This window comes from Geotrypetes seraphini, chromosome 4, assembly GCF_902459505.1.
Source record: "Geotrypetes seraphini chromosome 4, aGeoSer1.1, whole genome shotgun sequence".
NCBI lineage: Eukaryota > Metazoa > Chordata > Amphibia > Gymnophiona > Dermophiidae > Geotrypetes > Geotrypetes seraphini.
Window position 1 is genome coordinate 91,479,375 of NC_047087.1, and position 12,650 is coordinate 91,492,024.

The following is a 12,650-nucleotide window of genomic DNA, read 5'->3' on the forward strand; positions in this document are numbered from 1 at the left end:
TGGGGATTACGATGAACCTCCACACAAATTATTTGCATGTAAACATTTTGTTCATCAATAGCTCTTTTTTTTTAATCGGCCAAAAAATTGGATAGGAGCAAACCCACACGGTCTTACCGATCCTCTTAGTGCAGTGGTTCTCAACCCTGTCCTAGGGGACCCCCAGCCAGTTGGGTTTTCAAGATATCCGTAATGAATATGCATAAGACATATTTGCATGCCTGTCTCCTCCATTATATGCAAATCTCTCATGTATATTCATTAGGGATATTCTGAAAACCCAACTGACTGGGGGTCCCCTAGGATAGGGTTGAGAACCACTCTGTCTTAGTGCATCTTGGCCTAATTCCCTGATCTTTTACCCCTCCCTTCTTTTTTCCACACCAGCATCTCCCTCCCATTTTTCCACTTCCCTTCCTTCTCATATCTGCAATTCTTCTTTACTTCTCATTTCTCTGTAGCCCCTTCCTGTTTTGCTTTACTATTTTTTCTTTCCAGCTCTTCCTTTCCCCTACTCTCATCCACCCCTTCTTTGTTTTTCTCTCCCCTCAGTGTTCTTTCTTCCTTTCTCTCTCAATCTGGTACACACATTTTCCCCCTTCTCTGCCACTCACCCTCCCTCCTTTCTCCTACACTTTCTTTCTTCTCTGGCACACATGATATGAAGTAATACAAAATCTTGCAAATGGACTCTTCAGATGCCCATACTGCACCAACTTTAAAACTTTAACCCATACCAGCCCTACCTATAAAAGGTTAGTATGGATTTAAAAAAAGGCTTTTTCTAATTCCTGGAAGAAAAGTCTGTAAACTCTCATATTAAGGTAGACCTGGGGAGAGCCACTGTTCTCCAAGGACAAGCAGGCATAATATTCTCACATGTGGATGACGACAAGAATAGCCTTACTGGGTCAGATCAATGGTCCATCAAGCCCAGTAGCCCATTCTCATGTTGGCCAATCCAGGTCACTAGTACCTGGCCAAAACCCAAGGTGTAGCAATATTCCATACTACCAATACAGGGCAAGTAGTGGCTTCCCCCATGTCTCTCAATAACAGACTATGGACTTTTCCTCCAGGAACTTGTCCAAACCTTTATTAAAACCAGTTACTCTCACTCCCACCCTGTTCTCTGCCTACATGTACTGATGACTGTACAGTGCGCCTATTCTCACTGATTGTTCGCTGTCTGTTCCAGCCCTTCCTTTCCCTGCACCAGCTTACATGTACTTTATAACTTTACTTTGTACCTATCTTTGCTGATTGTCCAGCTCCTCTTATTGTAAACTGCCTCGAACTACTATGGCTTTGGCGGTATATAAGAATTAAATTATTATTATCAGCTCTTACCCCATCCTCTGACAACGCATTCCAGAGCTTAACTACTCTCTGAAAAAAAATTTCCTCCAATTAGTTTTAAAAGTATTTCCCTGTAACTTCAACGAGTGTTCCCTAGTCTTTGTAATTTTTGACGGAATGAAAAATTGATCCACTTGTACCCGTTCTACTCCACTCAGGATTTTGTAGATATCTCCCCTCAGCTGTTCCAAGCTGAAGAGCCCTAATCATTTTAGTCTTTCCTCATACGAGAGGAGTTCATCCCCTTTACCATCTTGGTTGCTCTTCTTTGAACCTTTTCTAGCGCCACTATATCTTTCTTGAGATATGGAGACCAGAATTGAACGCAGTACTCCAGATGAGGTCACACCATGGAGCGATACAGGGGCATTATAACATTCTTACTCTTGTTAACCATCCCTTTTTTAATAATTCCTAGCATCCTATTTGCTTTTTTGGCCGCCGCCACACATTGGGCGGAAGATTTCATCGTATTGTCTACGATGACACCCAGATCCTTTTCTTGTGCGCTAATCCTCAAGGTGGACCCTAGCATCTGGTAACTGTGATTCTTCCCAATGTGCATCACTTTGCATTTGTCCACATTAAATTTCATCTGCCATTTGGACGCCCAGTCTTTCAATTTCCTAAGGTCTGCCTGCAATTTTTCACAATCTGCATGCATTTTAACAACTTTGAACAGTTTAGTGTCAACTGCAAATTTAATCACCTCACTTGTCGTTCCAATTTCCAGATCATTTATAAATAAGTGTATTATCCCAGGACAAGCAGGCATGATATTCTCACATGTGGGTGACGTCATCTACGGAGCCCCGGCGCGGACAGCTTTTCAAGCAAACTTGATTGAAGTTTCAAGTTTGCACACTGCACCACGCATGTGCATGCCTTCTCGCCCACTAGAGGGCGCATCCCACCTCGTGGTCCTCAGTTCAAATTTTTCCGCGGAGCAAGAAAGCCCTGTGGATCTGAGCTCCAGTGTTTTTGCCTTCTAGCTGCCGCGTTTAGTTTGTTTTCCCTTCGAATTAGTTCGCGGTGCTGTTTTTCTTTTCGGTTCCTTTCAAAAAAAAAAAAATAAAAAATCTTTCGTTTTTCCTCGGACTCCGGGGGCTCCCGGAATCCGTGGCCGCGGGACGTCGGTACGTTCCCGGCCTTCTTCTTTTTCTTCGTGGATGTCCCGTCCTGTTACGGGATTCAAAAAGTGCAGCCGGTGTGAAAGGTTGCTTTCCATCACTGACCCTCACCGGTGGTGCATTGTCTGTCTTGGGCCCGAACATCCGACAGACTCGTGCGATCGCTGTGCTACCTTCAAAAACAGGGCCCTCCGTCGCCGTAAGGCAAGAATGGCCGAATTGTTCGCCGTCGACGCACCTAAGGCCTCGACGTCGGCCTCGGCTTCGGCCCCGACCTCGGCCTCGGCGTCCTCGGGGGCCTCGGCCTCGTCTCGGCCCTCTTCCTCGAAGGCGTCGTCAGTGAAGCAAGCTTCGGGTAAGTCCTCTGTTCCATCCCCTTCAGCAAAGAAGCCATCCTCGAGTCAGGCCAAGGCGGGTGGGTCGACCCCGGCCCCGCATCGGACCTCGACTCCGCACACCCCGAGGGAATACTCGAGACCGAGGTCGCCCTCCAGGGAGTGTGCCCCGGACTCGGAACTCCCCACCTTCGTGGGGATTCCGGCCTTCCAGGATCTCCTCCGAGCTCTGATCTCATCGGAGCTGTCGGGAGCCCTGGAAGTGTTGCAGCGTGCTGCGGTTCCGGCGGCCTCGACCTCGGCCGGGACGCCTTCGGTCTCGGAGGCCCCGGCCTCGGCTCCCTCGGGAGCCCCGACCTCGGCGACCTCGGTCTCGGGTACGGTGGCCCCGTTCACCTCGGTCTCGGCCCCGCCCCGGACCTCGACCTCGGGGGAACCCCCTGAGCGGAGTGTAAGGCCCAAGGAAAAGTTGCGCAGAGTGCGCCGTCTTTCCTCCTCTTCCTCCGGGTCTTCCAGACACGCCTCGCCCTCGACGCGACCTCGGACGGGGCGTCGATCGAGGAGGTCTAAGCGACCCCGAGGCTCGCCTCGGCGCGACCGCTCCTCGTCGTTCGGAGGCGAGGCGCTGCAGGTGTCGGAGTTGCGCCTCGACAACCCGAGGCTCCTCCGCTCACCTCATGGGAAGTCTTCCCGGGCCGCCTCGCCGAGGAAACGGGAGAGTGTCCCACGAACCCCTGGGTCCTCACCCAAGGGTTCTGCGAGGAGGATAACTTCCCCTTCCCCCTCGAGGGCCCTCGAGAGGGGATCCTGGGATTCGGGATCGGTTAGGGATCCTCATTATTCCCATGAGGCCTCCCCCCTCTCCTCGGTGGGGCGGTCGAGAACCCCGTCTCCCCAGGCTAGGCCGTCCTCATTTTCATCCTTCGTTCAGGACATGGCCCAAGCCCTGGGGATTGACCTGATGGTAGGCTCTCGGTATTCCAAAGAATTTTTGGAGGAACAGGACCTCCCCACTCTTCCTAGGGAGGTGCCTAGACTCCCTCTCAACAGTGTCCTTCTGCAAACCTGGCTGAATAACTTGTCAAACCCCCTTACAGTCACGTCTGTGCCTTCAAAAATGGAATCGAAGTATAGGACGATTCCCCCTAAAGGGTTCGATAAGGCGCAGCTCTCACACCAGTCTCTTCTGGTGGAGTCTGCTCTTAAAAAATCACAGCCCTCACGGGTTTCTGCGGCGGTTCCACCAGGCAGGGAGGGGCGGACCCTGGACAAGTTTGGCCGTCGCCTCTATTCAAATTCCCTGATGGCCACCAGGGTTCTAAATTACGCCTTCACCTTTTCCTCCTATTTGCGTGGTATGGTGAAGGACCTTCCTCAATATCGAAACTCGTTACCGGACTCCCAAAGAGCAGGATTCGATAAGTTTATGTCCAACCTGTCTCAATTGCGGTTGTACCTATTCCACGCAGTGTACGACGCCTTTGAGCTGGTTTCGAGGGTGTCGGCCCTCGCGGTGGCCATGCGCCGCTTGGCCTGGCTTCGCACCCTCGACATGGACCCAAACCTGCAGGAACGCCTGGCAGACTTGCCTTGTGTGGGGTCCGAGTTATTCGACGAGTCATTGGATGCGGCGACCAAACGCTTGTCGGAACAGGAGCGCTCTCTAGCATCCCTGGTCCGCCCCAAACCTAGGCCCCCGCCGCAGAAACCCTTTCGGCCTCCGCCGCGCCGATACCCTCAGAAGTCGACCCCGGCTTTCTCGAGACCGCCTCCGAGACGTCCGTCTCAGCGAGGCAGAGGGGGACAAACCCAAGCCCAGGCGCAGGGCCCTTCTAAGCCCGCGCCTTCCTTTTGACGGGCTGAGCGGACGGGGCGGGTTCCCCTCCGCACTTTCACAGGAACCCCTTCCTATCGGGGGCCGTCTTCGGTCCTTCCGGGAGGCATGGACCGGGATTACCTCAGACGCTTGGGTGCTCCGGATCGTCTCCGAGGGCTACTCGCTCAACTTTGTGTCCTCGCCGCCGGACAGTCCCCCAAGTTTAGTCCCCTGCAACCGTTCGCAGCTACCGACCCTTATAACCGAAGCCAAAGCCCTCTTGAAGCTTCGGGCGGTCGAGCCGGTCCCCAAGGACCAGTGGGGTACGGGGTTTTACTCCCGCTACTTTTTGGTCCCAAAAAAGACCGGGGACCTGCGCCCCATACTGGACCTCAGGAAGCTCAACAAATTCCTGGCCCGGGAGAAGTTTCGAATGCTATCTCTCCCGGTTTTGTATCCCCTCTTGGGGGAAGGGGACTGGATGTGCTCCCTCGACCTGAAGGAAGCATACACCCATGTTCCGGTGCACCCCGCCTGTCGAAGATTCTTACGATTCCAGGTGGGGGACCTCCACCTCCAGTACAGGGTACTGCCCTTCGGCCTGGCCGCGTCCCCACGAGTATTCACGAAGTGCATGGTGGTGGTTGCAGCAGCCCTCAGGTCACGTGGACTCCATGTGTTCCCTTACCTGGACGATTGGCTCATCAAAGCCCCGACCAGGGAGGGGGTTATCTCAGCGACCCGACAGTCTATTGCCTTCCTGCAAACTCTCGGGTTCGAGATAAACTTTCCAAAGTCTCAGTTGAGGCCGTCGCAGTCTCTTCAATTCATAGGTGCGGTGCTGGACACGGTGCGCCTACGCTCCTACCTGCCGACCCAGCGGTTGGAAACCTTGGTACGGATGAGCCGCCAGGTCTCTCAACTATCGAGTGTGTCGGCCAAGCGCATGATGATGCTGCTGGGCCATATGGCCTCGACGGTACATGTCACGCCGTTTGCGAGGCTACATCTGAGGATCCCTCAGTGGACCCTCGCGTCCCAGTGGCGTCAGGAGTGCGACCCGGTGTCTCGCCTCATTTCGGTAACTCCGCCCTTGCGGAAATCGCTGCGTTGGTGGACAGACTCTTCAAATCTGTCCATGGGGCTATTGTTCCGCACTCCGCCTTTTCGCAAGGTCCTGACCACGGACTCCTCGGAGTACGCGTGGGGAGCCCATCTCGACGGTCTTCGCACGCAGGGCCTGTGGTCGGCAGAAGACCGTCAGTGTCATATCAACGTGCTAGAGCTGCGAGCCATCTTCCTAGCACTTCGAGCCTTCGTTCACATATTGCAGGACCAGGTGGTCCTCGTCCGCACGGACAATCAGGTGGCAATGTATTATGTGAACAAGCAGGGAGGAACGGGGTCATGGCCCCTCTGCTCCGAAGCTCTTCGCCTCTGGGAGTGGGCGGCCTCCCGGAACATCTTCCTCCGGGCGGTCTACATCCAAGGAGAACGGAATTGCCTGGCGGACAAACTGAGTCGACTTCTGCAACCGCACGAGTGGACTCTACACTCAGCAGTTCTACGCGAGGTTTTCGCTCGCTGGGGAACGCCACAGGTGGATCTGTTTGCCTCTCCGGAGACACACAAACTACCACTATATTGTTCTCGGATGTACTCGCAGGACCGTCTGGAAGCGGATGCCTTCCTACTCGACTGGGAAGGGAGGTTCCTGTATGCATTTTCTCCGTTCCCTCTGATCATGCGAACGTTGGTACACCTAAAATCGTCCACGGCCACGATGATTCTCATAGCACCTCGGTGGTCGCGTCAGCACTGGTTCTCCCTGCTGCTCCAGCTCAGTGCCAGAGAGCCTCTTCCCCTGCCTGTCTCTCCTTCTCTGCTGTCTCAGAGTCAAGGATCCATGTTACATCCCAATCTGCAGTCATTGCACCTGACAGCCTGGTTTCTTGTTCCCTGACTCCTCCGGACCTGTCTCAATCGGTGAAGGAGGTGTTGGAAGCCTCCCGCAAGATCTCGACGAGGCTTTGCTATGCGCAGAAATGGACCAGGTTTTCCACCTGGTGCTCGTCTTTTCACCTGGATCCGGTATCAGTTCCGGTATCCTCGGTTTTAGAATATTTATTTCATTTGTCGCGCTCCGGCTTGAAAACCACTTCGGTGCGGGTTCATCTCAGTGCGATTTCTGCTTTCCACCAACCTCTGGAGGGACGCCCTCTGTCACTCCATCCCTTGGTGACACGCTTCATGAAAGGGTTACTCAGGGTTTGCCCCCCTCTTAAGCCTCCGTCTGTCGTGTGGAATTTGAATGTAGTTCTGGCTCAACTGATGAAACCCCCTTTTGAGCCACTCAACAAGTCCCTCTTGAAATTTCTGACTTGGAAGGCGGTGTTTCTGATTGCCCTCACCTCCGCCAGGCGGATTGGGGAGTTGCAAGCCTTGGTTGCGGACCCTCCTTTCACGGTCTTTCATCACGACAAGGTGGTTCCCCGCACCCATCCTAAGTTTTTACCTAAAGTTGTTTCGGACTTCCACCTCAATCAGTCCATTGTCCTTCCTGTGTTCTTCCCGAAGCCCCACTCCCATCCTGGCGAGACGGCGCTTCACACGCTTGACTGTAAGAGGGCGTTGGCATATTATCTTCAACGCACCAGGTCTCATCGGAAGGTCCCTCAATTGTTTTTGTCCTTCGATCCCAATCGATTAGGGCATCCAGTTTCCAAGCGCACTCTGTCTAACTGGTTGGCCGCTTGCATTTCCTTTTGCTACGCTCAGGCTGGCCTTCCTCCCCCGGGTCGGGTCACGGGTCACAAGGTCCGAGCAATGGCAGCTTCGATAGCGTTTCTCCGATCCACTCCGATGGAGGACATATGTAAGGCTGCCACTTGGTCTTCGGTTCATACATTCACCTCTCACTACTGTCTGGACACTCTATCCAGGAGTGACGGCCGGTTTGGCCAGTCAGTATTGCAAAATCTGTTTTCCTAAATTGCCATCCTCCCACCTGCCCTGTTTTGGTTAGCTTGGAGGTCACCCACATGTGAGAATATCATGCCTGCTTGTCCTGGGATAAAGCACAGTTACTTACCGTAACAGGTGTTATCCAGGGACAGCAGGCATATATTCTCACAACCCGCCCGCCTCCCCGGGGATGGCTTCCTTGCTAGTTATGGAACTGAGGACCACGAGGTGGGATGCGCCCTCTAGTGGGCGAGAAGGCATGCACATGCGTGGTGCAGTGTGCAAACTTGAAACTTCAATCAAGTTTGCTTGAAAAGCTGTCCGCGCCGGGGCTCCGTAGATGACGTCACCCACATGTGAGAATATATGCCTGCTGTCCCTGGATAACACCTGTTACGGTAAGTAACTGTGCTCTGTCAATTTAAATCTTTAAGCAGTGCCTTCCCACCTGACGTCGACTCACAAGATCGTCGGCTCTTAGTTTTCCATGGAGCCAAGAAGCTGTGCCTTCAGTCTTCTCTTCAGCGTGTCAAACATTTGTCTTTTTTGTGCCTTCCTGTGCTTATTTTTCAGTGTGTTCTAAATAATTTGTTGTTTTCATTGTGCTCCAGTATTTTACCTGATTTTGGCTCTTTTTTTCACTTTTGGGCCACTCTGAGCCATTTTTTCCTCCTAGGAGTGTCTATCGTTTTCGGCATCCTAGTTAGTTGACCTCCCTGGGCCATTGAGCCTTTTGACTGAGCATTGGCTGTTTTCCCCTCCATATCAGAGGGTACCGAGTGAGTTTAAGAAATGTTTGATGCAATCAGATCATTTCATGCTCTAACTGGTGTGTCCAGTGTCTTGGTTCTGAACATTCACTGTGACTTCTTTCTCCACATGCAAAAAAGGTCGCTGAAAGCCTGAAAACTTCCATTTGAAAAACTCCTACTCCCCCTTAACTGATAAATAAAGCGGTCACACTCACCTCCTAAACTATCTTCTAGTGACTACTGACAGCTACATATGTCACTGTTAACTGCTAACCACTATTAATATTATTACTACCAATAGCTGTCCTAATAACTGCCTTCACTTTGTCTAGAAAGTTTCAATAAAGTGCCTCAGATTTCAAGACCCTTCTCCACACCCCTTGTGGCCTCTTCTCACATCCCTGGTTAAGAACCATATTGTACGCTGTCTTGAGATAGAACTGGAGGGGAAGAGGATCTGGAAGAGTGGTGGTGGGATGGAGGGTTAGAGGAGGAGTGGCTGGAAGTGCAGATAAATCTCAGGAACAAGCAGAATGAGGTGCTTTGAGGTTGGCATAGGAGGTGTTGTGACTGGGGACTGTTACTAGTTCTGACAGTCCTTTTCTTGAAAACTATAGCCCTCAAACCATAGAGAAAGAGGCACTATACTGTCTTCAAGAAATAAATCTTGCTACTGCAGAGTGAAAACACGATGATGGCATGCTGATTTAAAATACCTGTTTAAAATAAAAAACAAACAAACATATCTTACCGAGTTAAAATGCACAATATGCAAACTTTCAGTTAATTGGTTCCTAGAGAGGCTAAGTCAAATATTAAACCATATGATATATGAAGACCCTTTTTGCTTTTTGAAAATCTGTGCTGAAAATATTTACTATCTTTTGCAGACGAAACCTGACAAAGTTGTCCCTCATCTTCAGCCACATGCTTGCAGAAATTAAGGCCATTTTCCCCAGTGGACAGTTCCAGGGTGACAATTTTCGTATAACAAAAGCAGATGCAGCAGAGTTCTGGAAGAAGTTTTTTGGAGATAAGTAAGTAGCAGCAGTATACAAGTATGATGAGAAACATTCAAGATTTCTGAATATACAAGAAATTTTAATATAGTAGAGTTAACCTAAGATAGACCTAAACAATTAGATTTTGCAGTTATAAATTTTTGAGAGCTTTATACAAACTTCTGACGAGCTTCTGTAGGAGGGATAAAGTTCAGATTTAATAGGAATGTTTCACAGCTTTTCACAAATCTGTTCTGAAGGGGCACAAAAAAGTTGTGTTTTTCAGAATATCTATAACAAATAAATGTGTGACAGATTAGGATATCGTGTGGTCTCCAAAGCATGCAAATTTGTTTCATGTACATTTGTTTTGGCTTTCCTGAAAACCAGACTGATTAGTTGGAGGACAAAGGCTATTGGAGTCAAATTGTCAAAAGAACTGAGGCCCCCGATGCACAAAAGATTTCCTTGCAAGTAAGACTGGTTTTAACCAGTCTTTCTTGCAAGGAAACTCTCCTGCCGGTGCTCATAAGGGCCTTAGGTGCCTGAGCCAATTAGGCATATAGCCCCTCTCAGTGCATCTCAGAATGCACCAGGAAGAATAAGGCCTACCATTTTGAAGAGGCGTGCTGCCGACAGGAGGGAGTAAGCATTCCTCCTGCTGTTTTTTTCTACTAAAAGGTACAGGGGTGGGGTATCCTCAGGTAAGAGGCAGTGGGCATACCTCCTGCTGATGTTTGGATGTGGGGGAGGTGTCCTCAGGCAGGAGAGAGTGGGCAGCCTTTCTGTCAATTGGGGGGGTGTTCTTCTACCTGCTGCCGCTCTTCCTGCCGACTGAGGTGATTGTGGTAGGGAAATACCCTATCAGCTGAGCTGGCAGGACTTTCTGAAGCTCCCAGCTATGGGGCTTCCCCTGCTGGCTCAGCTGATAGCAGCTTGCTGCTTTCAGCTGAGCCAGCAGGGAAAGTATCTCTGTCTACTTGTATTTGTACCCAGTGATCTACAGAGCTGGAATCATTCTACCAAATTGGCCTCAAAATCCAAAGAATACTACTCAAAACAGAGCAATAGCTCCAATTAAAGTCATATTTATTATCATTGGCCTATTACCACAAAAAAGCCAGAGAGTAAAAAACTCCCTTCTTAAAGGAAGAAAAAAATTCTGTCCAAAAAACAGACTTCAATCCATTGCTTCAACGGATCACCAGGTACAAAAGGTTAAATCAAAAAGGTTGCAAAACCAATCATAGTTACTTAGCTGCCAAACTGGGGGAGGGGTTTGGGAGGATGGGCAGGGAGAGAAGAAGAAAAGGTACTGAGTTTTGATGGGCCTGAGTGACTACTGGGGGGGAGGGGAGGCGAAACAAGGCCTTGCAAGGACTCTTTTTGAGATTTGTTCAGAGTTCTGCTCAGAATTGAAGTAGCTTTTCCTATGAGGGATTACAATCATCGTTTGACTGGTGAAAAGATTGAGATATTCACCGATGGATGCACGAAGAAACACTTTTGAAGTCTTGGTGTTTCTTCGTACGTCCATCGGTGAATATCTCAATCTTTTCACCAGTCAAACGATGATTGTAATCCCTCATAGGAAAAGCCACTTCAATTCTGAGCAGAACTCTGAACAAATCTCAAAAAGAGTCCTTGCAAGGCCTTGTTTCGCGGGCTGCTGCATCAGGAGAAGACCCTCTCAGACCTCAGTACCTTTTCTTCTTCTCTCCATGCCCCCCCTCCCCTCCCCCCCCAGTAGTCACTCAGGCCCATCAAAACTTACTCGTTTGCTGGCAGCGAGAGCCATAACATACTACCAGGGCCAACCTTGAGCTTTTTTTTTTTTTTTGGTCTTGTTTTCATATCCTTCCTTCACATAAACAGATAATTGTGTCAGAGGGGCAGACCACTGGCAAGAGGAAAGGCTCAGAGGCCACCTCAGGCAACATATTTTGGCTGCCACTGCTGGCAAAGAATTGAAGTTTTACAGATTGGGGGAAGGACCTGGTGGCGGACGAAGGAAAGGTGCTAGATCCACGGTGGTAGAGGAGGGGAAAGAAGAGAAAAGAGAGATGTGCTTCAACCTTTACAAAAAAAAAAAAAAGGCTGCTCTTTTTGTGTGCGAGTCCCACAATATATTTCTCTGGTGCTCTGTATCATGACATACCTGTTGAAAATTGCTGCATTATAGATACATGGATTTGTCAGCCTAAGTCTACTAATAACATCCTCCACCTCTTCATAAATTATGTAAAAGGCATACATTTCATTCATAGGGAATCATATTTTCCCCTAACAATATTGCCTAGGATCAAAGTGAAAGAGTTAGCTGTTCAGTCTTTCACAATAGTTAAATCTGTTTTTACGGGGCAGGTCCTGCACAAATGTGAAAGTTTTCTAGGCACAACACATTTATGACTAATACTTAAAGGGTTTAAAAAAAAATCTAATTAACTTGAAGATGACAGGTCTGTATGAAGAGCCTATAAACTCCTAGCACCTCAGGATGATGATATTTCTGCTATTTTTGTTACTTACATCTTAAAATTTGTCAGGCTAATATAACTTCACCAGTAAACCAAATGCTCCACTTTCTAAAGTGAATAATGGTTTCCTTTACAGGAGCAATTTCTAACAATGTTGAACATTTCCACAGCTGAATCACAGGCATTTATTTTACTATCATGGGTTAACTATGAACAGTGATCAATAAAAAAATTGAACATCCATTTCCGGCCTAAACTTCATTAGTAATCTAAAGGTTGTTTATCATTTCCCAGTCTTAAATTTAGAGAAGGGCATGATCTGACCAGGGAACCAAAACACCCTTAGGGTGCTTATGAGGACTGAGAAGGAGAGCTCACTCGTTGAAAAATAAGATCTGAACAGTCCATTATGAATTGGAAAACAATCCTTTTAAACAAAATCCAGTTCCAGCATTGTTTGATTTAAAAAAAAAAAAATCACATCTTAAATCAGCTTTGCACGATAGTGATGAATTAAAATCCACTAAACAAAATTACCTTGGTGTTCCTTTTCTGTCCATTCAAAATCAAATCGTCCAAGTTGAAAGGGGTGGGGCACTGTGTCCAGAGTCCAATACATTATTAAGTGTATCAATAGATTTTAAGTTCTAACTTTGGAATTGCCTAAAAACTCATATAATAGACCATTTTGTCTGTGATTGTTTGGGAAAGCAACCGCAACTCCTCTGCACCCTTTTTCTTAACCTGGAAGAAAAAAAGCACTTATAATTTGGTGGAGACAATTGTGCAATCAGCAAATAGTCTTGGATAATTCAA

General features: G+C 48.8%; 1 protein-coding gene across 1 annotated transcript in view; it reads left to right on the forward strand.

Annotated features, from left to right (window-relative positions):
* CBLB (Cbl proto-oncogene B) overlaps nucleotides 1-12,650 on the forward strand; it is a 209,836-nt gene that overhangs the window by 102,565 nt on the left and 94,621 nt on the right. The window contains exon 3 of the mRNA XM_033942334.1: nucleotides 9,247-9,393. Within this exon, the coding sequence (XP_033798225.1) occupies nucleotides 9,247-9,393 (147 nt within the window). The remainder of the gene's footprint in view (nucleotides 1-9,246; nucleotides 9,394-12,650) is intronic.